Source organism: Ascaphus truei, chromosome 2 (genome assembly GCF_040206685.1).
Source record: "Ascaphus truei isolate aAscTru1 chromosome 2, aAscTru1.hap1, whole genome shotgun sequence".
Classification (NCBI taxonomy): Eukaryota; Metazoa; Chordata; class Amphibia; order Anura; family Ascaphidae; genus Ascaphus; species Ascaphus truei.
Genome location: NC_134484.1, coordinates 322,891,313 through 322,918,330, shown reverse-complemented (window position 1 = coordinate 322,918,330; position 27,018 = coordinate 322,891,313). Strand labels below are relative to the sequence as shown.

Sequence of the window (27,018 nt, the reverse complement as noted above, 5' to 3'; positions counted from 1 at the left end):
TCAAGGATGTCTTCCCTCTACCCCCTTTGTATCTAAAGCGCTCTCCCGCCTTAAACCTTTCTCACTGACTGCCCTGCACCTCTGGAATGCTCTTCCCTTCAATATCAGACTAGCACCCTCTCTATCCACCTTAAGACCCAATTGCTTAAAGAAGCATATGAGTAGCACTGTAGATATTACTAGACACATGATACATAAAGCTTGGCCCCCTGCAGAAGCACTTACCAAAATGCCCTCCTACTGTCTCTGTACGTTCCTCCTACATACCAATTAGATTGTAAGCTCCTCGGGGCAGGTACTCCTCTTCCTAAATGTTACGTTTATGTCTGAAGCACTTATTCCCATGACCCGTTATCTGTATTTGTTATTTATATGATTGTCACGTATATTACTACTGTGAAGCGCTACGTTCATTAATGGCGCTATATAAATAAAGACCTACAATACAATTAAAATGATGTTCCTAGAACGCAACATTTCTCTTTCTCCGCACTGTTCATTCAGATGTAGAAGCCAGATGAATTAAATAATATCTCATCAGGGGACTGGCCACGACCTACTGAAGTTTCGCAACATTTTTGTGACCGTTAACATTGCTCTGAATTTTGCCAATTTCACGTGAACTTAATAGACATGATAGTACATAAAGAGCCACGTGACCTTGCTCACTGACATTTAATGCTTGGATATTCTTTTTTGTTTTTGCTACAGTATTTACAGAACAAACCTGGCAAATTTTGTGTGATTCGCAAACATTAGCGAAAAATCTCTAGGACTGCGCACAATGGGACAAGTAAATTGGCCTTTTAAACAATTTGAAAGCATTGTTTTAACATTTTTAAAAGGGTTTAAATCAATATTTACGGTGAAGAGTAGTCACGAAGACGTGCATTTTTTTTATATATAGATGTTCTTTCAAACATAAGTGATGGTAAAGATTTGTAAAATAAAAAACAAACACTGTGTACTTATTTGCATGTCATTACCCAGAATCCTTGGCTGCAGTGAGGAGCACTGTATGCAAAGAGACGATGACCAAATGTAGGTTTCCAGACCTGCCTGAGACATGTGAATATACTCACAAGTGGTATTTCTATTTCCTGAATAAAGTTTGACATGAATTGCTGAGTACTATGGATAAAAGCGAGGGGATTTTCAGGAGATTTAAAAGATTCACTTGTCAGCGGTGACATCCTCCAGTAAGCCTCTTATGCTATGCGCAGAGGCAGACAGTAGGTGAATGCCCCAGTTTTTCACACATAAGGCTTTCATATACATGCTGGAACGCAAAGATGTCAACTTTCTTATACAGCAAAAAATGTAAATTGAATGGAAAAGTACTCATTTGTATCAGTGAAAATATGAGTCTTGGCAGCCAGTAATGCTAAAATTCAGTGACACTATGCCAAAATGGAGACTCGCAGAGTCAAAGGTGATCAATGAAAGTTGACATGTCCGGGAATGCTTTGAGGTAAAAGGGCCTCAAATTCACAACCGAAAAGGAGAAAGGGTTAACTAAATATAGTGTAATACAGTTTCACAATGTTGGGTATGCGGAGCTTGAAACAGTCCTACGCACTCACATTTGCCAAAAGAAAATACAGCATATCGTGTCTATGACACATCCAACTCTGAAATGGGACGGATTTTTTTTAGCTCTACTTGTGCTCGCCCAGGTGATCCCCTGTTAAGCGTCCTTGCTGTTCGTGTTGGTGCATAGAATCTCAGGGAAACAAAGATAAACGGTGGTGCAGACAGTCTTACATTATATATACTGTAGGAAATCAAGTAAAAACATCCCAATGTACACTCACATTGTGTACACAGAAAATGCACATACAGTATATCAAGCAACATCATCTGGGATCTCTTGGAGTAAACCGCGATCTCACCGCCGTCTGGTAGCAGCTCTGGCGTCTCTTGTGGCCTCTCTCTGTGCCGCTGAATCAAGCACCAATCTCCCCTCAAACCTTAATGGAATCAATTGTCTTGGGGTGGACCATACTCCAACCTGAGATACACTTCATCCCACAATGAGCAGCCACTTTAACTTCTTGTTTCAACATTGTCCCTCATTCCCTCTAGATTGCAATGTAAGCTCTCTCGAGCAGGGAGTTCATTACCTCTGTGTCTGTTTGTGCATGTTTGACTCTATTTGTATCTAATGATCAAATCTCTGCACCCTCATCGTACCGCGCTGCGGAATATGTTGGAGCTTCACGAATAAATGAGAATAATAATAGTTTCTGGAACAGAGGGCACAGGATCGTGTCTATAACTGCGTCCCTGGATTCGAACTGAACACGTTTCGCTGGTTACAGCTTCTTCAGGAATAAATATCCCTTGTCTAACATTATACTACCATACAGTATATACCCTTCGCATCAATTGACAATTCATGCAGTTCAAACAGTTCTATATAAATAGAAAACCTACTTCAATGTCTCAAAAATACATATCACAATAGTAGTAAAGACTAGTAAGGTCTGGGTGACAGTGACATAATGTTCTCCATCTGAAACTATACTACTATACAAAACCTCAGTTGTATTGAGGAGCATCCTCTTACATGTTTTTGTTATGTAGGGAATGGTAAGAGTGAGTAGATGAATGTTCTAGATACCCCCGACCCATTACTATGAATGTAGCTCAGTGGTAGGTTTGATCTCTGAAGAGTCAGTGTGTATTATTTTTAGCCTTTGAAAAGTTTGATATTCTGACTTTTGATCTTTTTATTTTGTATTGAACTGGTCAATTACTATTTTTTATTTTATTGTGACATTTTAATTTAGGCTTGTTTATTCAAGTTTAATATCAATTCAATACTTTGTTTCAGTAATACTAATGACAGACTGTCAGCTGAAGCTAAATGATGTGGGCCAAGCGTGATGGTATTGAATTTTCCAACATAATAAGACTACTCTTTAATTTTTAAAGTTACAGTTTCACTTTTAATAAATGTATTTGTAACCCTCCCACTGTGGGTTTACTAGAGTGATACAAGGGGTCAATGGTGAGCAGTAGAATGCTAAGCTACACCCTGTGGTGACACTGAGGGACTGTGTCACAGGAGGTATGAAAAGGGAGAGAGTTCCAAAAGTGAGCCTCCAGCATGGCAGGAGGAGAAGAGCCTCGGGAAGTTCAGATAGGGGATATGTTCCCACAGTTATAGTATAGATCAGGCTCCTTTTTTATTGTTTCAGTTAGGGACAGTGCCCTACCTGTTAGGATCCCATAGTATGGCCATAAGAGAAGAGCATGTCCCAGAGAGGTAATGCAGACATACCACAGTGGGTAAAGCAGAGAAGGCCCCAGGATGTCAGGGGATCAGCCTTACAAGCGGATCCCCATCTACAGTATTCATTACCCCCTGAGGAAGTGGCAGTTTCACAAAGGCTGGAGAGTAATAGTAATGTGCAGAGAACCAGGCTGGATCTCAGCAGGGACCCACAGTAAAAGGGACCATAAGGATGTTGCTAAAAAGGGGGGTCCGGTCCACAAGATGAAGTCAGTACAGTAACAAGTGATTGCACCTCCCATGAGTGGGTACCCAGGGAAGATCTGTATCAAGAGTAATAGTGCTATGGATTAAATAAGGTACAACTAAGCCAACCTGATTGTATATGCAAATGAAGTGTTCTATGCTTGGGAAGATGAATAAAGATTGCTGTTGTACCATAAAAGCTCTGGCGCCCAACTGTATCATCGACCAGCCGACCACCACCCTGAGACAATGTCAATTAAAACTGTTATGGACATACACCATACACTGATGTAAACTCCCTAGGAGCCGGGCAGGGAGTGTTACATATTTAAATAAACCTTTCTACTTTACAGTGTAAATATTTTAGGAAACCCTTCTAAAATTATGTCCAAAAACCTTTGCCCTAATGTATATGTATCCCATGATGTCCAGTCCAAAGAGCTTTGCCCTAATGTATATGTAGCCCCTGCTACAAATATATGTATACCGTGGACAATACACAATTAATTTGCTTCACCTTTCACATGGTGTGATAAGGAATAAGAGACACTGTCCCTGAAGTGCCTGGTAACACATGACAGGAGATATGAGATTGGATAAGAAAAACGGACAGAATCCTGAGTGCAAGTGCATCTTGTGATGCACACAGAGCGATAGCTAGTGGTCAGCCTGACAGATGTATACGGGGACAGCTAGTAACATGCCTGACAGCCTGAAATAGAGACAGCCAGTGCCATCTTAGGCTCCTGTGAGGGAGTTGAGGGTAGAAGTCACCTCACAAGCTGCAAGGCGGATACTTCCTAAGCTGTTAAGACGTGAGTGGATAACAGCCAGCTGGAACATCTGTGCCCACCATTTTGAGTATCCTTTGTGAATGTACACAAAAATGTCACAAATATTCCATCCTTAACATACATACACTTCATCTTAACATAAGAGCTCCAACGCCGTGTCACCATTGGTCTATTTAGCTGCTACATTGGACACTGGGATTATATTAGAGGCAACAGCGCAGCAGCATCATTTACTGTGAAATATGTATATATTGTTATATAGGGTTTTCTCTAGAGTAGAGGTCCCCCTGTCCCTAAAGCACTAGTTTAAAAAATAAATATGATACCAACACCAACCCCACCCACCCCAAAACATCCCGCCGCACATCCGTTTTTTGTCTGGTGGGTCTGACAATGGTGTACAAAGGGAGGGTGCACTCAGGCCCTCACCCTGACATACAGGAAAAGAAGATTGGTTACATATATTAGGTTTAGATTTGCTTTCTTATTTTAAACAAGTACAACTGTTTGAAAGCAGCATTCCCCTCTAGAAACCTATACGAGGTTACCCCTTAGCATGTCATGCTTTTTTTAAATTACATTTTTTATATTTTCAGTGGCAAAATACATGATTTACTGAATCTCTAGCTTGTGAGGTTACCATGGTAATATTTACACTGCTATGGTGTCTGGGGAGAACTTCATTTTGTCCTCCCTGACACTTCCCATTTACAATGCCGGCTGTCCAGCGACGCCAAAGCAGAGCTGATGCCTGGAACGTCCATGTCATGTGATCGCACCATGAGGCTGGAGCCTCAATGCCGGGAATGGAAGTGGAGGGGGCTCCACTTCCATTTCGATAGGGCTAGACGGTCCATCAGAGTGGTTTCGCTTTAACCTTTACAGTGCCCTTATGATGTACCTGGTATGGCATGCGCACATGCTCATTTTCTAGGGGGTGATCGGGCTAGAGCGGCGAGCTTGATCGGAAACCCCTTCACTTCCGTTTCCCGGCATATGGGGCCTGGTCGTGTCATATGCTCGTTCCTGGACACTTTAGCCATATGTCGCAATCTCGTAACCGTTAAAGTCAGACTACCAGGAGTGCAAATTAGCTTCAAGTTACCTCTACTGAATGAAAGAAGGTTGTGAGGGCGGAGAGAAAAAGTTGGACATGGATGCAGGTTACTCAACACGAGTTCCGGTGCTAACCTTAAGTTAAAAAAGGAGGTGATTTGCTACACACTTCAATGTTTTATAATTCTTTGTAACCCCTCTTAAGTGCCTCAGACTAGCACCTGCTGCTGAGTTGGGGGCTGGAGTTCTCCTTCTCCATGTGATATTCTACACATGGCCTTAGGTCAGACAACAGGAGACAAATTACTGTAGTGTTTATGGTATAACAGTATTTATAAAGAAAGTAGCAATGGGCACTTGGGTACCTTATGTTCCTTAACAGAAGGATCACTATATACATTACCATAACAATGGTAACATAACCCTCCCCACTAAACGCAGCATGGGTGTATGTCAGTGTGTGTTACGGACGCCACCCAATCCTGGGTATTAAGGCCTGTGTAATGGTGGTGGAACACCGTTGGAGATAACTACATATTACTGTAGCAGGCCTGTACTTTCTAAAATGCTTTGGTACCCCATTATACTGCTTCCATTGAGGATCCCCTCTGACGGTGCGAGTTCCTCCTGCTGCTCTCACTTAGATGCTCCCTGGGCTTCCTCGCAATGATAACTGCTCTCCCTCCAGCCAGCGTCCACTCACACAGGCGAAACGTAGACTGACCCAGCGTCCCCAACAGTCAGTCCTGAGACCTCTCAGGTGCACACAGATCGGCTGTAGCAGCTCTCTCTTGTATCTTGCCAGGGACTTTTAGAGCAGGGGAGCGCAAGATTTTCTGGGGGTGGGTGGGGGGGGGGGGGGGGCAGCGCATACAAAGGCCCTGCGCTCTTCCCCACAATATTTAAATAAAAAAAGATCGGAGCAGCACACAAGACCTCTGTATGTCTTTTACCTTCTCTCCGGTGTCTCTCCAGTGGCTTCTGGCTTCGCCATGACAACACAGAGTAAAATAATGCCGGGAGGGGGTGGAAGGGAGAAATGTCAACGCCGCCGATGCCAGAGAAAAGGTATGGGGCGGGGAGACGAGAGTATTGGGGGGAAAGCAAGCAGGGGGGCGCAAACACAAAAGTTTGCACAACACTGTTTTAGAGAGCTGCTTCTTTAGTCCCGCCTCTCCAGAGTTCAATCTCATTGGCTGAGGCCCTGTCCATCACAAGTCACATCTTCCAGTAGTCGAAGTAGCTCCCTGCTGCAGTACAGCAAGCTGGGAGTTGTAGTTTCCTATTGCAGCCAAGAGGCAGTGTATGTGTCAGCTGCCTGCACTTACAAGGGAGTTACATCAGTTTTAAATCCTACATAGCATTGTAGCTTGTGACAAAACAACACATGCAGACTTTGTGAGGGATGCAGTATCATATTAGACAAAAGGGACAATCTCTCTTTTGACCAAAGTGATCCAATTCTACTAACATATTTATTCTCTCATCTGGGTTATTGCTCAACCCCCTTATAACGCTGTGCTCTGGGTCCAAAGAATCACATCGCGCTATAAGCAGATCGCGTTAGAAATAATGTACAATTGTATGCATTGTACAATAAAGTATTTAAGATACCAATAATCGTGTTATAAAGTATTCATAAATACGAAAATTGGAAGCCGCGCTTGCATCGCGTTATAAGCGGAATCGCGTTGTAACGGATCGCGTTATAACGGGGTTGAGCTGTATATTTAAATGTCTTATGGCAGAAGACTGTTTAAGTAACATGGTCCATTGTAACGCATACTGCAGTCTATTCCTTAGTAATATCGATTGCAGGATTTCCCAGCCCTTATTCAAATGACCCAGTTGTTCCATTGTTATTTACCCCCTCAATGCCTCAAAAAGTAGATTAATTAAAGTTCCTGTAGGCGTGTGGAAACTGAAATGATATAGCCAGTAGATGTTAAATGCACAATTGCATTTACAGTTCCAGTGTTGAATCAAAAAGACAGCGCTTGTAAATCTAATCGCAAACGAAAATGTGACCAAATCTAAATTTAATCGACAATCCACTCAAATCCGCGTTCATATTCTAGCTTCTTTTCCCATAAAGAACCTTCCGGTTACTCCGAGGCATCGTTATGTAACGCAGAGCCGTGTTTGAGCAACATTCATTGTGATAGGAGATTAAGCCAAAATAAATGAGTGGTTACAGCACTACCTCATAAGTGGAAAATCCGGTTTTAAAGCAGCAGTCCCTGCCGATTGCTCATTGTTTCATTTTTTCATTTTTAAACTTGGAGATACAGTATGTTCTTGTCCTATTCCAACGATGATTTTATTTGGAATATTTGGTTTGTTAAGAAGATTGAAATATTAAGTGGACTCCAGAATGGTTTTTTTTTTTAAAGACATGTTCAGGGAGTAGGACACTAACATTATAGGAGTTTAACTCATTTAGGCTTCTGGGAAGGTTACTGCTTTAAGACACAGGCCCACATCTACTCAGAGATACTGTACCATAAGACACCTTACCACCCGTTCACTTCAAGTAGCCTTAGGCTGCGGTCCCAGTAACAGCCTGTGCGCACCTCAATGGGGCTGGGCCCAGTACGCACCTTCACGCTGAAGGTGCAGCCGCGCCGTGCTGTAAGGTTTTTTACAACTCAATCAAATTGAGTTCAAACCTTGCGACGGAGGCGTGGCCACGCCCCCCACCGGCGGTTCACCCAATGAGGGTGAACCAGTTGCGTGACGTAATGGCCACGCCCCCGCAAATCCTTGACCACGCCCCTCCCGTCGCAAGCTTCCCTCTCTCCTGGAGATTGCAGATCGCGGTTAGCGCTGTGCACGCGCCACCCCCGCCCCGCCGGGCGCGCGTGTCACAAAACGCACTGGGGACTCAGCCTTAGGCTGAGAGAGAGAGGAGGGAAGTGGGGGAGAGAGAATGGAGGGAAGTGGGGGAGAGAGAATGGAGGGAAGTGGGGGAAAGGAGAGAATGGAGGGAAGTGGGGGAAAGGAGAGAATGGAGGGAAAGGATAGAATGGGGGAGGGGGGGAGGGAGAGAATGAAGGGGAGGGAGAGAATGGGGGAAAGGAGAGCATGGATAGGAGGGGGGAGAGAGAATGGAGGGGAGGAGGGAGGGAAAGAATGGAATGAGCGGAGAGAGGTTGAAGTGGGGGGCTGAGCAGAGAGAGGTGGAAGGGGGGGGCGGAGAGAGGTGGAAGGGGGGAGCAGAGAGAGGGGGAAGGGGGGAGCAGAGAGAGGTGGAAGGGGGGGTGCGGAGAGAGGTGGAAGGGGGGAGCGGAGAGAGTTGGAAGGGGGGAGTGGAGAGAGGTGGAAGGGGGTGCTGAGCGGAGAGAGGTGGAAAGGGGGATGAGTGGAGAGAGGTGGAAGGGGGAGCAGAGAGAGGTGGAAGGGGGGAGCAGAGAGAGGGGGAAGGGGGGAGCAGAGAGAGGTGGAAGGGGGGTGCGGAGAGAGGTGGAAGGGGGGTGCGGAGAGAGTTGGAAGGGGGGAGTGGAGAGAGGTGGAAGGGGGTGCTGAGCGGAGAGAGGTGGAAAGGGGGGATGAGTGGAGAGAGGTGGAAGGGGGGAGCGGAGAGACGTGGAAGGGGGGTGCGGAGAGAAGTGGAAGGGGGGGTGCGGAGAGAGGAGCAAGGAGTGAGGAGAGGGTGCAGGGGGGAGAGAATGGAGAGAAGGGGGGAAGGAGAGAAAGGAGAGAAGGAAGGGGGGAGAGAGGGGAAGGGGGAGAGAGAGGAGGGAAGGGGGAAAGAGAGGAGGGAAGGGGTGTGAGAGAGGAGGGATGGGGGGAGAGAGAGGAGGGATGGGGGGGAGAGAGAGGATGGATGGGGGGAGAGAGAGACGAGGGATGGGGGGGAGAGAGAGAGGAGGGATGGGGGGGAGAGAGAGAGGAGGGATGGGGGGGAGAGAGGAGGGATGGGGGAGAGAGAGAGGAGGGATGGGGGAGAGAGAGAGGAGGGATGGGGAGAGAGAGAGGAGGGATGGGGGGAAGAGAGAGGAGGGATGGGGGGGAGAGAGAAGAGGGATGGGGGAGAGAGAGGAGGGATGGGGGAGAGAGAGGAGGGATGGGGGGGAGAGAGAGGAGGGATGGGGGGAGAGGGAGAGGAGGGATGGGGGAGAGAGAGAGGAGGAAAGGGGGGAGAGAGAGGAGGGAAGGGGGTAGAGAGAGGAGGGAAGGGGGAGAGTGAGGAGGGAAGGGGAGAGGGGAGGGAAGGGAGAGGGGAGGGAAGGGAGGGGAGAGGGGAGGGAAGGGGGGGAGAGAGGAGGGAAGGGTGAGTGAGGTGGGAAGAGGGAGAGAGAGGTGGGAAGAGGGAGAGAGAGGTGGAAAGGGGGAGAGAAAGAGCGGAGCAGAGTGGAAGGGGGGAGCAGAAAGAGATCGAAGGGGGTTCTGAGAGGAGAGAGGTGGAAAGGGGGGATGAGTGGAGAGAGGTGGAAGGGGGGACAGGCAGAGGTGGAAGGGGGGTGCGGAGAGAGGTGGAAGGGGGAGCTGAGAAAAGTGGAAGGGGGGGGCGGAGAGAGGTGGAAGGGAGGGGGGAGAGTGGAGCAGGGAGCGAGGAGAGGGATGCAGGGGGGAGAGAATGGAGAGAAGGGGGGGAAGGAGACAAAGGAGAGAGGGGAAGGTGGGGAGAGAGATGAGGGAAGGGGGGAAAGAGAGGAAAGAAGAGGGCAGAGTGTGGAAGGGTGAGATAATGGAGGAAAGGAGACAAAGGAGAGAAGGGAAGGGGAGAGAGAGGGGAAGGGGGGAGAGAGAGAAGGGAAAGGGAGAGAGAGAGGAGGGATGGGGGAGAGAGAGGAGGGATGGGGGAGAGAGAGGAGGGATGGGGGGAGAGAGAGGAGGGATGGGGGGAGAGAAGGGGGAGAGACAAGAGGGATGGGGGGAGAGACAGGAAGGATGGGGGGAGAGAGGAGGGAAGGCGGGGGGAGAGAGGAGGGAAGGGGGGGAGAGAGGAGGGAAGGGGGGAAAGAGAGGAAAGAAGAGGGCAGAGTGTGGAAGGGTGAGATAATGGAGGAAAGGAGACAAAGGAGAGAAGGGAAGGGGAGAGAGAGGGGAAGGGGGGAGAGAGAGAAGGGAAAGGGAGAGAGAGAGGAGGGATAGGGGAGAGAGAGGAGGGATGGGGGGAGAGAGAGGAGGGATGGGGGGAGAGAGAGGAGGGATGGGGGGAGAGAAGGGGGAGAGACAAGAGGGATGGGGGGAGAGACAGGAAGGATGGGGGGAGAGAGGAGGGAAGGCGGGGGGAGAGAGGAGGGAAGGGGGGGAGAGAGGAGGGAAGGGAGGGGAGAGAGAGGAGGGAAGGGGGGCGAGAGAGGAGGGAGGGGGCAAGGGGGAGAGAGAGGCGGGAAGTGGGAAAGGAGAGAATGGAGGGAAAGGATAGAATGGAGGGGAGGGGGGAGAGAGAATGGATGGGAGGGGGGAGAGAGAATGGATGGGAGGGGGGAGAAAGAATGGCGGGGAGGGTGAGAATGGAGGTGAAGAGGGAGGGAAAGAATGGAAGGGGGGGCTGAGCGGAGAGAGGTTGAAGTGAGGGGGCTGAGCGGAGAGAGATGGAAGGGGGGGCGGAGAGAGGTGGAAGGGGGGAGCGGAGAGAGGTGGAAGGGGGGAGCAGAGAGGTGGAAGGGGGTGCTGAGAGGAGAGAGGTGGAAAGGGGGGATGAGTGGAGAGAGGTGGAAGGGGGGAGCGGAGAGAAGTGGAAGGGGGGAGCTGAGAAAAGTGGAAGGGGAGCTGAGAAAAGTGGAAGGGGAGAGCTGAGAAAAGTGGAGAGAGGTGGAAGGGAGGGGGGAGAGAGGAGCAGGGAGTGAGGAGAGGGGTGCAGGGGGGAGAGAATAGAGAGATGGGGGGAAGGAGACAAAGGAGAGAAGGGAAGGGGGGAGAGAGGGAAAGGGGGAGAGAGAGGAGGAAAGAGGGGGAGAGAGAGGAGGGAAGGGGGAGGGAGAGAGAGGAGGGAAGGGGGAGAGAGAGGAGGGATGGGGGGAGAGAGAGGAGGGAAAGGGGGAGAGAGAGGAGGGAAGTGGGGGAGAGAAAGGAGGGAAGAGAGAGGAGGGATGGGGGGAGAGAGAGGAGGGAAGGGGGGGGAGAGAGGAGGGAAGGGGGGAGAGAGGAGGGAAGGGGGGAGAGAGGAGGGAAGGGGGGGATAGAGGAGGGAAGGGGGAGAGAGAGGAGGGAAGGGGGGAGAGAGGAGGGAAGGGGGGAGAGAGGAGGGAAGGGGGGGGAGAGAGAATGGAGGGGAGGGGAGGGGGAGAGAGAATGGAGGGAAGGGGAAAGGAGAGAATGAAAGAGAGAATGGAGGCAAGGAGGGGGAGGGAGCGAATGGTGGTGAGGGGGGAGGGAAAGAATGGAAGGGGAGAAAGGAGGGAAAGGGGAAAAGGAGAGAATGGAAGAGATGGGGGGGATGGAGAGAATGGAGGAGGGAGAGAATGGAAACACACACAGACACATAGACCCGATCCAGCCAATGACATGCCACCTCCCTTAATAGCCACACGCCCCCAACCCCCCATCCTGCTCTAAAATGATTGCAGGACACCCGGCGCTCATGCTTGGAGAGTTGGTGACATCACAGTGCAGGAGACGGCACGAGCTACATTGCTTGCGCCAAAACAAACACTAGTACAACAATATATTTGTGCACATATGCGCTACGGGGAGAACAGCGCTTCGCCCTACAAACATGTTTGTATTTCCCGGCCGAATCATGTGAGCGGTTCACCTAATGAGGGCGAACCAGCTCCGTGATGTCACAGCCGCTGCCCCCATCACGCCTCCCTGTCGCCTCTGCCTGCAGGACTGGAAATATCCCCTGCTGCAGGCAAGCGTGTGCTGCGGAGCGCAGAAGCTAGCGCGTTCCACTATGGACGCAGCCTTAAGGTGTCCTCTGGTGCTGGAAGATCTTATATGTATGGTGCCACAAACACCTCCAATTTCTCTGTCACTTTCGTTTTCATGTCTACCAAGCTCAAGACATCCTGACAAAGGTCCATATGAGGACTGAAACATTGATCCACTTAAAATACATTTGTTTTATCTATCAAGTCTACCGGCGTGCAATTGTGTATGCTCAACGCTTCCAGTTATACCTCCACCTGATGGAGGATTCCTGTGCACCCGCGGCGGACCTCCCGGTTTTTGTGAGGGCACCTACTTTTTTCCTTTACTTATGTAGCCGGGCTCCCCTCGCCCGCATATGTTGTTGTCGGGTGGGAGGGTTGCAACAGGACAGGGAGCGCTCCGGTATATCGGAGGTTCCGCGATATCAGGGCGCCGCCATGTTGAGGGTTGGCGCAGGCGCAGAAGGTGTGGAGCTGGTGGGGAGCAGAAGGTCGCGCATGTGCGGGCATAGCTACCAAAGCCCGCGAAGGAGGAATAGTTCCTATAGGGTGGAACATAGGGAACTACGGGTCCCAGCAGCCACCGCGAGACCATGTGACGCCAGGGAACCAAATCGGGTGGTTGGGATAGAAGAAGGGAGATATAGGGTCGGAGGGCACGCACATTGCTCAGAGCTTGCGGGAGGAGGAAAGAGACGGAGCTCCAGGTGTAGGGAGCATTCAGCCCCTACCTAGGCCTTATACCCCAGGCCCAGTTAGGCCCTGAGTCCCCATAGAGTGTAGCAGAGATAGGGACTGGCCCTAGACAGGTTCCGGTTCCCCTTATTGTGCCGTTCAGTGATCACTTAAAGAGACAGTGTTTACCTAGCAGGAGGTCTGGGCTCATACCCTGCTACTGTTGCTGCAGTTCGTCTGGGTGGGATCGCCCCAGACGCCTATTCCTGGAGCCACATCGTGTCTGACCCTTTGTGAAGATCCTTGGCAGGCCCGGGTACTGGAGTGCCCGGCAGGTAATCAACAAGTGCACCAACTATATCACCATTCATACAGGACATAGTGGCTGCGCAGTCACCCATACATATTCGTTCTCTCATTTGAGGGTGGGGGACACATTGTGTTGGGGCTATTGGACACGGGGTGGGATCACCCGGTGAAGGAGGGGGAAGAAGCATCCTGCGAGACGCCATAGATAGTGTCTCCTCTAGGGAGGGACACCTATTAATATATATGCCTATGCAGACAAGCAAAGTAATTCGTTTGTTTCTATGCTGTGTGTGTTGATATATTGTCCTGCGAGGAACCACTCCTTCTCTGGTGGGAGCCATCGCAGGTGGAGGCGCTGCACCAAACACGAGGTATTATCTCTCATTACGTGTGCCCCAGACTCTCCTTGGCGGAGGCTTAGGCCCTGAGAGCCTACAGGTTATACAGCACATGGTAGCGGTCTGTGTTCACTAGGAAACAGGGCTACACTTAGGTCACTTACCATAACACATAGTAAATATTTAGAGGTTGTACATATTACCTTGATGTAACTAGTTATTTCTTTTTTGGTTTAAACATGCATCGTTTACATTTCTAGTACCCTATTGGTCCTGCAGAAGTGTAGATTTGTTGTAGGTTGTGATACCGTTTATTAGACCAGCAACATAATTCTTTATACTGTAGATGAAATTAAAGTGTACAAAGTATTCAAAACCTTATGGGTCTCTCTCCCCAGGGTGCCCCGAAGCAGAGGCCTGGGAGGTTTACAGGGCTCTGTACACTCGGCAAGACATCTTGTCTGGACAGGACACAACAATGAAACAATGAAATGTAATTAAATGGCATTAATTAATTACAGGCATCATGGCAGCTTTTTGAGTATGCAATGGTTAGTGACTATTATTGGCTGATGTGTTATGAAAAGGTTCTGCTGATGTGTCGGATTACAGGAGAGCCTAAGGACCGTTTTATAAGGTGTTTGCTATAATTAGAAGGTGTTAATGGAAAGAACCCTTTTTAATATAACCCCATATTTATTTCCCGGAGAAAAGAACAGCAATCCTTTCATTTTATTAAATGAACAAAGTAGATACATGCTGAACTATCACACACCAATCTCTACTTACCGTTTGCTTTTCAAGCAAGGGGTCAAAAATCACACGTACAACTATAGTGAGTGCGGCTGGTGCAATGAACCGGGGTCAGTAGAATCCTACTTCTAAATTTCCCCTGGTGGTCCTGGTGGTGCGGTACCAGCGCCGTCGCTAGACATTCTATGGAGCGACTTTTCACTGCTTGGCAGCTTTAGATCAGCAGGGGGACATTATGCCCTGAACCCACGGCACGGTTCAGGGTGTGCTGATACTCAGGGAGCACAGTGCAGGATTGGGCCACCCTTCCCTTGTTCTAGCCCTGACACGCACTGCTGTTAAGTAGAAGGACATTTAAAATGTGCACATGTAACCTTTTGTATAAAGTTCTTCTCAGTTTCCACATGAAAAGGAGACCTGTAAGGTTTTGTAACCTCTGCTGATTATTTCATTTATGAAGAACAATCTCTCTTCGTCCTTTAAAAAGTATCCTAACTTACAACAAATCTGCACTTCGAGAATCAATATGGATACGAGGACTTTGAGTAGTCTATCAAATAACACCTTGGATTTTAGAACTATCGTGAATCTATCCAGCCCCCTACATTTAACTCTTACCCCTCACCCCCAAACATCCTCACCATATCTCCTTGCTCTTCATCCCCATACAGATATCATATTGTCTAGGAAGGACAACAACAATTCCTACTACTTTTGAGCTGGACTGAGTTAACTTATTACAGAATCAGGGCAGATCAGACACAGCTCCAAGCAGCTTACGGAATTGTGGCATGACTTGAAAGAGCCGTGTGAGCCTTGAATCATTATTGGCAAGCAGAGCCTTCTGCTATACTCTGCTAATGAGCATAAGCACAGAAGTGCAGATCATGCCCATTCTGCTGGTATCTGGGAGGGAAAAATGTTGTTGCAGTCAAACAAAGTGTAGCTTTATTCAGGGGTAACTATAGCTAGCCTATGATTAACAAGAGAAAGTCCTGTCTGTGGGAGCTATGCTAGCACTGAGCCAAAATGCAAGCAGATCTAGCTAGCTATGCAAAGAATTCCTCCACTCGTAATGTTTCTCACTGCCATCCTCTTAGCCGACATGATGAACCCATAAGGGGAATTCTGCAAGCACAATCCCCTTGCCTAACTATATGATTGGTTAGACTGGCCCAATACAGATCACAAGGCTTTGGGGTGTCTTCTCCAGGGGTCGGTCACACCGAGATAGTCTCATCTAACTCGTCCTAACCTTCTGGTGAGAGCCAAGACAGAGCCAGTTTCATATTGTATTTCATTGGCGTGCTCAGCACCACTAAATCCTGTGCTGCTCTGCCTTTCCTATCCTCCAGCAGCATGTCTACTTCCAGCTGTGGAACAAGAATAACATTGACCTCTGTCGATACAGATGTAGCTAACATAATTACTCCCGGTAACGCGTTGAAGTGGCACAATGTGCCAGCAGGAGAAGCGGTCACTGCTTGAATCAGCCGTGTGTGAGAATGGGGTGGGGCTACCATACTATTTGCCCCCCGGGAGTGTGCTGGCGGGTGCAATAACGCTGGCTACATCTGTAGGCTCCCCAGACATATGAATAAATCACCTATAGCCTTGGGTAGATAATATCCACCAACAATGTCCCCATTCATAAGGCAGTCAGGTGTTGAGTTGCCTTCAAGTAATATATCAGTATCATCAATATCTCCCCTTTCAGGAGCGGTTATCCCCATATAATTTATATAGCAGTATGTGTAGTTCTTATTATCTGAAATGGTTAAACTATTTAGTATCCTCCTACTGTAAAGCACTGTGTACATGATTGGCACCATGTTAAAATAAATTATATGAATATCTTCTTATTCAGAACACAAAAATCCATATAGGAATTAGGGATTATGTCCTCGTGCACCTATCGAAGTGGTGATCTTTCATTTTGTGCAACAAATGGGTTGTGCTGTTTGATTTAGAATATATTATCTGCTTATCCAGGATTCATAATGTCTGCATTATTCAATCTTTGTACGTTTCTGTGAATGCCACCGATCAAATAGTGCAGCCCTACAGAAGAAGAAAACATCTATTTAGCACGGTATCTAAACCTACGCACACATTCTTCACGTACTGTATGTAACTCTATTTGCACTTTTCAAACCTTCTGATGACAGTACCTGGAAAGTTCATGCACAACAATATTTATTGAAAAAAATCGATGTCATGATAAAAATACTATTTTTAAAACTCTGATATCATGTTCACGATAGTAACAGTTGAATCGATGGTAAGGTAGGAGCACTGCAACAAAAGCTGGCCTGGTGGCAGGTAAAAAAAAAATATCTATTTAATAGACATAAAGCCAAACACGAACAAACAGGTGAGTCCTCTGACGCTTTTCCTGCCTCTACGGTACTTTATTAGAGTGTTCACGATATGCATAAAAAGCCATTAAAACCTGGTGAATAACACAAAGAAAGATACTACATCAGGAGTGGCTAACTGCAGTCCTCAAGAGCCACCAACAGGTCGGGGATATCCCTGCTTCAGCACAGGTGGCTCAATCAGTGGCTCAGTCATGCTGAGCCACCTGTGCTGAAGCAGGGATATCCCCAATACCAGGCCTGTTGGTGGCTCGAGGACTAGAGTTGGCCGTCCCTGCACGATATCATCAATCAGCTTGCTTAACATAGCCTGTGGTTCCTCAGTATTTCCTCTCTGAGGCTGACAATTATAATGACGGCGTCACGCGGTTGCCTCAGATTTCCTGTGCGTGAGATACTCGGGAACTTGTGGTTTCGTCTTGCATGTACTTCCTGTTTGTGTGTGCAAGGATGGATACACAGTGATCTGATTATTAGTGACGAAGAGCAGTCACTGGCGCCAACCCTAACACTATAGTCAGCGTATAAGTCAAAGGTACTGTCCCCTTTAGCATCATTTTACAGAAGTGAAAACATTTGGCTGCGTTACGCGGTTTGTAGCATTTCTTTATAAAGAGTTCCCACGTCAAAATAGGTTTAGCCGCCATAAATTGTCCATGTCAAGAGCACAAAAGCAAACACTGTGGAACACACAGAATATGCTTATTTACTGCTTTTGTGTACTATGGGTTAGGATATAACGCCTGCAAGGACTTTAATAGTTATTCAGCAGACCTGAAAGAAGCAATTCACGGAGGATCCTTGTGTGTGTTTTTTTTTTAATAAGTCAGTTCTGTAGTATTAGATAATACATTTAATTATAATTATGTTATTATTCAACTCTTAATGATATTTTTAATGAGTTGTATTACACTGAGCATCCTTTGATTTCTATAGCAGGTTTAACCCACCTCCCCAGTAATGCAAGATCTTTGCAACACTTTCCTGTTTGTGATAATCTTGCCAATATTCCCAGCAGTTTCAGCTGTAAACTGTAACAATAGATAATGTTACCTTAGTAATATAAGAATACATTGTAGCTGCTGAGTAACACTGACTGAAGGATTAATTGAAACTGAAAGGCAGCCATTTAGTGAACCCTGGGAAGCAGGATCTTTGCTGATCGATCACAGAAGAACTAACCGATTGTTAGGTCAAATAAAAATTCAATAGAGGTAATCAAAGGCTGCATATATTATTTTTTGTTAAAGTGCCGCTTTGACTGTTTCTTTAAGGCATTGGTGGGTCTCAGGGGGCCGTACGGGCCTTCACCTGTAGTCCTCCCACTGCTGGCTGCTCCGGCTGTCTCCCTCTCCCCAGAGCAGAGGAAGTGGAGATGCAGCTGGCATCGATCATACTGTAGCTTCTCCCCCACACCGCTGCTTAGTGACAGCGCGCTGACACATACTGCCCCTCTCCAGTGCTAGTTCCCAATGTAAGAAGAGGAATGGGACAATATTCAACAGAGTGGTCCGAAAACCCTTTCCAGATTCTTCCAGATGTTTTTTTAGACCAAATCCGATCTCCACACCATTATCTGTCTGCGGATTGGGTACGCAAACAAAATCTGAGCGGTTTATTCCAAATCCACCATTAAACCTATTCTGCCCACAATTAAGTCCTGCGGATTCTGGATTTTTAACATATCCACAGAACCGATTCACAATCCCGTGGTTGGAGTTTTAAGAATCCGAACTCTGATTCAATCCATATACATGTTATGGATGAGGACGAGCTCCATTTTAGTAGTTCTCCAGTTGTATATACTGTATATCACCACAAACAAATAAATTAGGGAGAGATGCCTGAGCTGAAAAAGAAGCACAGCTGATGGTGTCTTGGAGATATGCTAATGTTATGCAAAGTATATTTAAATGAGTTACATCCCACCCGGCTGTCCGTTAGAGCTATATTGAGTTGACCAGCCTAAGGCACATAATGAGTCATAACTGGTCTTGTGTCAGACCTAACCAGATTAGAACCCACAACCCACTACTCTGGGTATCAGCTCTAGCAGTGTGAGCTAAACCAGCTGATAACTAGCACCACTGTCACAGTATACTTAGTTTTGAGCTTTACTTCTCGCTGAGTGCTCATACCTGTGCAAAGCACTTTATCCTCTTCTGGTATAGATAACGTATATAATAAGCAGTCTCCTGAGACATGAGACATCTTGTAGCGCTATAGACACCTTGAGGCACCATAGGCTAGGGGAGCGCAAACCTTTTGTGCTGTGCCCCCCTGTCTCTCTGCCCCTGGCTCTCGCGCCCCCCACCTACCTTCATCCACGTCAGATGACGCTGCGTGGGCGTGTGACGTCAGGTCACATGGTGCCGCAGTGTCTATTGACGCCGCGTTGCCATGGCGACGCAACACAGACGGCTGAATCCCGGTAAGTAAACAGTTGCAGGGGCCTCACGCGATCCCCCAGCATTTAATTTAAATGCCTGGGGAAAGAGCGCGGGGCCTCTGCAACTGCCAACGCCCCCCCAGCACAATCTCCTGCCCCCCCTGTGGGTCGCGCCCCCCACTTTGCACAACGCTGCCATAGGCTATGATATATTCCGGCACCAAAGGTGCTTTATGGCAGAACACTGCTTAGTAAATATGGCACACAGTCTTTATCCTTTAAGAGATTAGAAGCATTAACTCAAGTCACCAGGGCACTTTATTATATTACTTTCTGTCTGCACCTGCTTTATTTTTTGTGCTTCACCTTTGTTTTCACTTGTGTGTCAGAAAAACTGTGTTTCATTTAATCTCACCTGGCCTCAGTAACTCATAGCTCTCAGTACATGATTACTTTATGCTTGAAGCCCTTTCAAGATTACAATCAACAAAATAGATACTGTATCCCTTGGAGATATGATAGTAGGCAGTTACAGTAATGCCACCCCAGCAGATGGTTTAACTCACACTGCTAGAGCTGCAGTTTAGCAAAGCAGTGGTTGTGGTTCTAGTTCGGATGGGTCTGAAACCAGTACACTATTCCAGTCATTACAGCTGGGCTTCTGAAGTCAATATAATTCTTATGGTCAGCCTTATAGAAACCGTGGGATGTGACTCATTTAAATATACTTTGGATAACCATTAGCATATCTCCCATGGTACCTCAGTTGTGCTCCTATTTCAGCACAGGCATCTCTAGCCTAATTTTTTTGGGAGAGATACACACGCACGTCCTCCTCCTCCAAGTTCCACGGCTGAAAGGATCTGGTCAATCCGCGTCGGAGTAAAATGTTCCCATCTCTACTAATTAGTGAATTTAGGCAAATTACTGCGATACATTGATACAAGGAGGTAAAAGTTGAAATCAACTCTCTTGTTAAAAGCAAAAACTGGACTTTCTTAGTACAGTATGCAATCCCTTAGTGCAAATGCTTCATATGTTTGGTATAAATCAGTCTTCAAATGACTGGTGCTTTCAAAAGGAACCAACTCAACCACTTGTGATTCAGATCCCCCTCCAGCAAGAAATAGGTTAAAAAAGGGTAATGATGATGCCCCAGCATCCTGATTACTTGGCCCAAGAAAATGACTTACCTTCACACTGGATATGCGAGTCACAGAAGGCATGCATGAGTCACAAACAGACCACTTCCTTTGCCTGCTTCTGCCTAACAATGCTGCTGTGTGTCATGTTATTTGGCATATCTGAAGATTTCTCCACAGATAAAGCCAGCATGACAGATAGTTATTAAGGAAGGGGGAAAAAAATAATAATAAATAAATATATATACACACACACACACACACACACACATATATACATGCACACACACACACACACACACTGTATATACACACACACATATATATATATATATATATATATATATATATATATATATATATATATATATATTTATGTATAAATGTGTATAAAGTGTCTCTCTTATTTTAACAGATTACAGCAAAGGAGGACACGAATATAAAAAAAAAAACAACGTAGAAGCCAGACGGTTGTTGAGGTGAAGGAGGGGTAGGGGGCAGCAGCAGATTCCCTCCCCTGTCGGGATCTCTGTGCATCAGTGTATCTGTGACATACACTGACACACACACACAGCCCAAAAAGAGACACATTTAAATGGACTGGTTGCCACAGGCTACACAAGCAGTAGTAACTTGCACAAATAATCGTGAAATACTCGTTGATATGGTGGTGCACCCAATGGAACCAACAAGCAAACAAAACCACCATCATTTGAAGCTTAACAAAAATGACCAACATAGAATTCCATATAAAAAGGGGCACACAGCTTACAGTATATAAATATATATATCTATATCTATAGATATATATACCGCATTTATTGAAATACACAATCATTAAAATATATGGAGATATAAATGCATCAAAACACACACACACACACACACACACAGATGGACACACACACACCCCTCCCTACCACAGGCTAGCTCCTGGTTGCACTGGTGGGAGGAAGGAGAGAGCGATGGAACAGTAGAATGTCAAATCCCTCACACTCCCCCTGCTCCCCTCCCCGGCCAGGTTTGTCAGTGTTAGTGGTGCATAGCGACCAGCGAAAGCACGCCCCATCATGCTTTGCACTTGTGCAAGAAAAGTATGATGGGGCACGATTTTGATAGTTGCAGCGGTGACTTAAAGGTCAGTCAGCACTGCACCGGCAGCATATACAGTATAGCATTGGCATAAAAACTAGGTATCAAAAGTTAAACATTTACAAACCTGGTTTACCATCTCATTTTGATTCAAGATACGCATGAAGCAAACATCCCATCAACTCCTTTCCTCCCTCTTGATTATGTTAACACAGTGGTTAAGGGCTGACCAGCTGTCCCAGACTCTTGAAATCTGCTCAAACTAATCCGTTTCAGGTGGATTTAGGCCTGAATTCTGTTGCAAAGTTTGGTATAAAATCAGACGAGCAGATTTAGAGGACACAACGGGAGCCATTGGTTAAACTGTAATATTGCATAGAAACAGCTTCAGTGGGAGTTTTCATATACTGATCAGCACAACCACAGTTTAATGAATAACCCCCTACAGTATGTATTAAGGCAACTTCGGAGCACAGATAGTATGTTTTGATGCATTGCGCTTATTTTTTGGGAGCACAGTTGCATGAAACGTAAGGGACCGTGTCTTATATCCGGTGCAGATTGTTAGAAACTAGAAAATGATGCGGCCTTAAACTTGGAGTAATTCCTGACGAAGAGAGAAAAAGGAACGCACAGTTTGATACATCTCATTATAATCTGTGTGTCGTGTAACTTATTCCTAACGCTTCCTTTTGACAGCCCCTAAAATGCAAGCGGATCCACATGGGGCAAGAAGTGCCTGCCAAATTGAGTCACAAGATGAAAATAACACCAATGGCTGGAGGTCATCAAGACTTGATGCGAGGTATCATGCCCGATCAGGTGGTAACGGACATTCAATGCAATACTTACCCGACATCAGGCTTTTATGACTCCTACCCAATATGTGCAACAATTTAACTTGAGGAAGGGATTGGTTTTTGTGTTGCCTGCCACCCATCCTTTCACTATCACAAGGTATATTGAGACGATAGAGCAGTAACAAGGACTGTCATTGATCAGTGCTGCTATCTCATAGGGGTGTAAAACTACTACAATATTGTACCAGGCTGATTTTCGAAGCATCAAATCCCTCTGCCTGATTAATTTATTGTTTTAATTTACTATAACCTGAACAGTCATTTTCTTTCTACTGGCAGCCTCTTGGTTTGAATCTATACTTTGGGAATTAAAAATGGCTGCCAGTAGCGTAGCCTTAGGCTAGGATTATAGTCCGTGCGATGGCGCATGCCCGACAAGCACAAATAGCATAATCCCTATGAGGCTGGCCCCAAGTGCGAGCGCACGTGCCCACGACAGAGCGCAATGGTACGACCGTGTTTTGAAAAGACACATTTTTGTCTTTTCAAGCGCGGCCGCGTGACGTCAACGTCACATGAGCGGTTCAGCCAATGAGAGCGAACCAGCTTCGTGACGTGTCCGCCACGCCTCCCCAATCACCTGCAGCTCAGTTCACACATCGCTCGGCCAACAAGCATGTGTGAGGCTATGCTGTCCGTCGCGCGCAAGTAAGCACAATAATCCAGTCCTTATTCATTGGCTCTTTTTTCACCTCCTGGAAAGTGCGGAGCTTTCAGAACTCAATATGTTCTGAATGTTCTGTTCCAGGTAGATTATTCATAGTTGCCAACTTTCCCAGAATGCCTGAGATTCCAGAATTTATGTGAGATCCCAGACAACCTTTCCAATCTCCCACATTTGCCCAGAAATGGTGCCACCTCTCCTATAGATTGGTGCTTTAAAGAGTAGTCTGGCACTGTACACGTATGATCAAGATAAATAAAAGTGAGTCACCACACAAAAAAATGGTAGACAAAAGCAACCACGACACGAACAGGGCACTCAACAATACAAAGCAAATGTAAAAATAAACATGGGAAAATACGCCCAGTGGGAAAAAAGAAAGGCATACATAGGTGATGAAAAGCTAATTAGTGCACAAATAATATTTTTAAACATTTGTGGAAAAAAACAAAAAAAACAGTCCCAGAAGTTCATGTAGAGATTAGAATGCAAAATTCTCCATAAAAGGGAGCTGCAGCAAAAGAACGACCCACTTATTTGGAAAGCAACCTAAAACAAAACAAAAAAAAAGGAGAAGAGAAGCACATAGTGTAGAATGCTTTTTATTTCTTTTTTACTTGCTGGAAAGAAATAGAAGGTTACAGTAATGCATACAAAGATTAATGTACGACATGCGTATACAGCACACTGTACAGTAAGGCTCCCTTTCTGTTTCTGCGTGCATTTTAGACCTCGAAATCCCATCCTCCAATCACACAAGATCGAGGTATGTGAAAGCATGACATGAGAGGCTGCATGTTCATCAGGAGTCGCGTAGTGACGTTAAACCGTTGCCAGGGAAACACCAGCAATGTAACAATCAGACCCAACGCATTTCTCAGCCGTCTAGCCATTTCCTAAGGGGTTATGCCTATAGTTACAGAGCAGAACATTTTATAGGGTGGCCCTGTCACCATGGAAACTATTGAAAGGTGTAGTCATTAATGTGAATTGGATGGATCGGCAACAATGAAAAGGTATCAGAAGGTGTTATCAAGGATGAGTGGATTCAGATTTTAGATTCTTGTTCTTTTAGCCTGATGAGGTTTTGAATTACATTTAGGGACGACACAGAATAAAAAAATAAATTTTTGTTTGAATCAAATATCTTTTTCAACCCCCTACTGACACTAAAACATTTAAAGAGCTTGATGGTGAGGACAAAGACTGACAGAATGAGAAGTTGGAATCAACATAACCAATCCAAGACACGAACGAGATGGGTGAAAGATTTCCAACACACAGGGCCCTACCTTCTACCTCTGGTCATTTTAGCATTCCCGTAGGAAACGCGTCGGGTCTATTCGTTACACTCTTGGTGTAGTCCCTGGCAACAGTTTGCTGTCACTGCGTGGTTCCTGACAAGCGACTGATGCCCTTCTGCCACGTACGATGTTGTTGCGTCATTGGGGGGGTGGTGTTCCAGCTCTGAGATCCCGGGACCAGAGGTCTGCACGCAGCAACAGGAAGGGAGCCTTACACCGTGTGTTTCATATGCTTCAAAGTACATTTGTCTATGAGGGCATTATTGTGCCTTCTATTTCTTTCCAGCAAGAAAAAAAGCATTCTACGCTAAGTCATGTACTTCTGTCTTTTTTCTTTTTTTTTTTACAGTCCAGCTATGTACTGCAGTGACTTATAAGTGAAACTGCATCTTTAAGGTCATTCTAAATAGCCATTGTCTTCCATACAGTAATAATGTTGCTCGAAAAGGTTTTTTCCAGCTTATTCATTCAACATAATCACACTGCAGTTTTTTTAACCAGCCACGGGATAAGCAGCAGTAAAGAGGATTATGAGGTAAAATATATTTCTGCGGTTAAGTCAATTGACTTGTTTCCAGGGCTAAGCTGTGTAATTCTGTCTGGCTGGATCAGAGGAAAATCCATTTGGCAGAGTTTCCACAGCTAAAAAGTGAATGCTTTTTTGTGCTTATCTGCACAGAATAATATGCATTGGTACTGTAATTGCACAGTCCATTTGATGCAAAAAGTAATCAAAACAGCCTTTGTTTAATACAATAAGTACCAGGTGTGCTTTAGTAACTACTGCATGTACAGGCATACCCCGGTTTAAGGAAACTCACTTTAAGTACACTCGCGAGTAAGGACATATCGCCCAATAGGAAAACAGCAGCTCACGCATGCGCCTGTCAGCATGTCCTGAACAGCAATACCGGCTCCCTACCTGTACCGAAGCTGTGTGCAAGCAGGGAGACTATAGAGCCTGTTACAAATGTGTTATTTACATCAGTTATGCACGTATATGACGATTGCAGTACAGTACATGCATCGATAAGTGGGGAAAAAGCAGTGCTTCACTTTAAGTACATTTTCGCTTTACATATATGCTCTGGACCCATTGCGTACGTTAATGCGGGGTATATTATAAACATTGTATTTTGTGTGTCGCACAAAGGCAGTTTGGCATTCACTTAGCACCCTTTTGAATGAAATGAAGGGCGAATTTAAATTTTTTATATTTTTCTATACTGCAAAATATATTCACTGAAATTTAGTGTACTCCACCACAAAATTATATTTTAAAAAATCTTCTGTTAATTATAAATGGAGAAACACAATATTTGCTACCTGGGTGTAAACATAACCCAATCGTACGCGCTAACTACTTCAAGCAATAAGTAAAGATCTTTTCACCTGGGCGAAGTTTAGGATATCTTGGGTGGGTAGAATTCAATCAAAATGAACGTACTCCCCAGTCTGCTATACCTATTTCAGACTCCACCCATCCCACTAATATTTAATGATTTTAACAAGCTCCAAAGAAATAACACAAATGTTATCTGGACAGGGAAAAGGCCTAGGATAAGCAAAAAGATTATGACACTTCCATCAGTAAAAGGTGGACTAGCTAAGCCATCTCTGTATTCCTATTACGAAGCAGCACAAACTAGCCACCTGGTCAATTGGCATGAAGAGGGATCCCCTAGGACAGGGGTGGGGAACCTTTTTTCTGCCAAGGGCCATTTGGATATTTCTAACATCGTTCGCGGGCCATACAGACACAGACAGGCAGGCACACAGCAGGCACACAGCAGGCATGTAGGCCCACAGAACCCCGCCCCCCTACCTCTGGTAGTTGCTGCTGCTGCTGCTGCTGCTGGTGGGATCGTGTAGGGCGGATGCTGGTGTAAGTGCGGGGGGAACTGCTGGAGAAGCATGGGGGAAGTGCAGGGAATGCTGCGGGGGAAGTACAGTGGCTGCTGGGGGATTTCTGGGGCTAGTACGGTGGCTGCAGGGGATCGTGTAGGGCTTCCGGCGCCTCACACCACCTCCTCCCGATCGGGCGCGCGGCGGCCATTTTTTTAAAATTAGCGCGACCCCGGTTATAGCAGTTGCCTTAGCAGGGCCAGACCAAATGATTTCGAGGGCCTTATACGGCCCTCGGGCCTGACATTCCCCACCCCTGCCTTAGGAGATCAGTGTAGCTTAAATCTGACCTAGTGAGGCCAGTAAATACCCAATCTATACTATGGCTACCAGCATCTAAGAGAAAGGAGATGCTTGGGATTCTCCCCACTATATCGCATGCTCTAGATTGCTGGAGGTCCTACGTCACCAGGAAGTGTCTTACAGACACCAACTCCCCATTAACATCTCTCTACGACAACCCTGATTTCCCACCAGGTTAAGCGAGATTAGATTTCCAACATAGGCCAGCGGTGGGAGTGACTTGCTTGGGAGACTTAAGAGGTAGAGAAGGTTCCAGGCACCTAGCGACATTCTTCCCGAACATAAAATGTCAAAGACGGGAGTCATTTAGTTTCCTACAGCTCAGAGCAGGCTGGGGGGGTCGCAGCGGTTACAGAGGTCCTATGCTCTTCCCCAAGGCATTTAAATTAAATGCCGGGGGGACCGCGCGAGGCCTCTGTAACTTCACTTACCTTGATTCTGAACGCATCGGGTGACATGTCACATATCTCTCCCACTGCTCCAGCCCCCTCCCCCTCACCATATATCAGGGGTGCGCAAAATTTTTCAGCGGCACCCCCGTGTGCCAGCCCCAGCGCTCACGCACCCCCCTCCTTTGATGCCGCATTGTCATGGCGACGTGACCAGAAGCCAGCTGAATCCCGGTAAATTGAGGCTGCAGAGGCCTCCTATGGTCACCCGGCATTTAATTTAAATGCCTCGGGGAAGAGCGCGGGGCTTCTGCAACCGTCGCGCCCCTCCCCAAAAAAATCCCACGCCCCACTCTTTG

The 27,018-nt window shown here is 46.5% G+C and overlaps 1 protein-coding gene across 5 annotated transcripts in view; it reads right to left on the bottom strand.

Moving 5' to 3' along the window:
* Positions 1-27,018, bottom strand: part of COA1 (cytochrome c oxidase assembly factor 1) — a 165,930-nt gene that overhangs the window by 96,871 nt on the left and 42,041 nt on the right. The window contains exon 1 of one of the 5 annotated variants that reach the window (XM_075586577.1): positions 20,194-20,281. The exons of the other annotated variants lie outside the window; for them this stretch is intronic. Coding sequence (XP_075442692.1) covers positions 20,194-20,230 — 37 coding nt within the window. The 5' untranslated portion in view covers positions 20,231-20,281. Of the gene's footprint in view, positions 1-20,193; positions 20,282-27,018 lie in introns of those variants that run through there. 5 annotated transcript variants of the gene reach the window in all.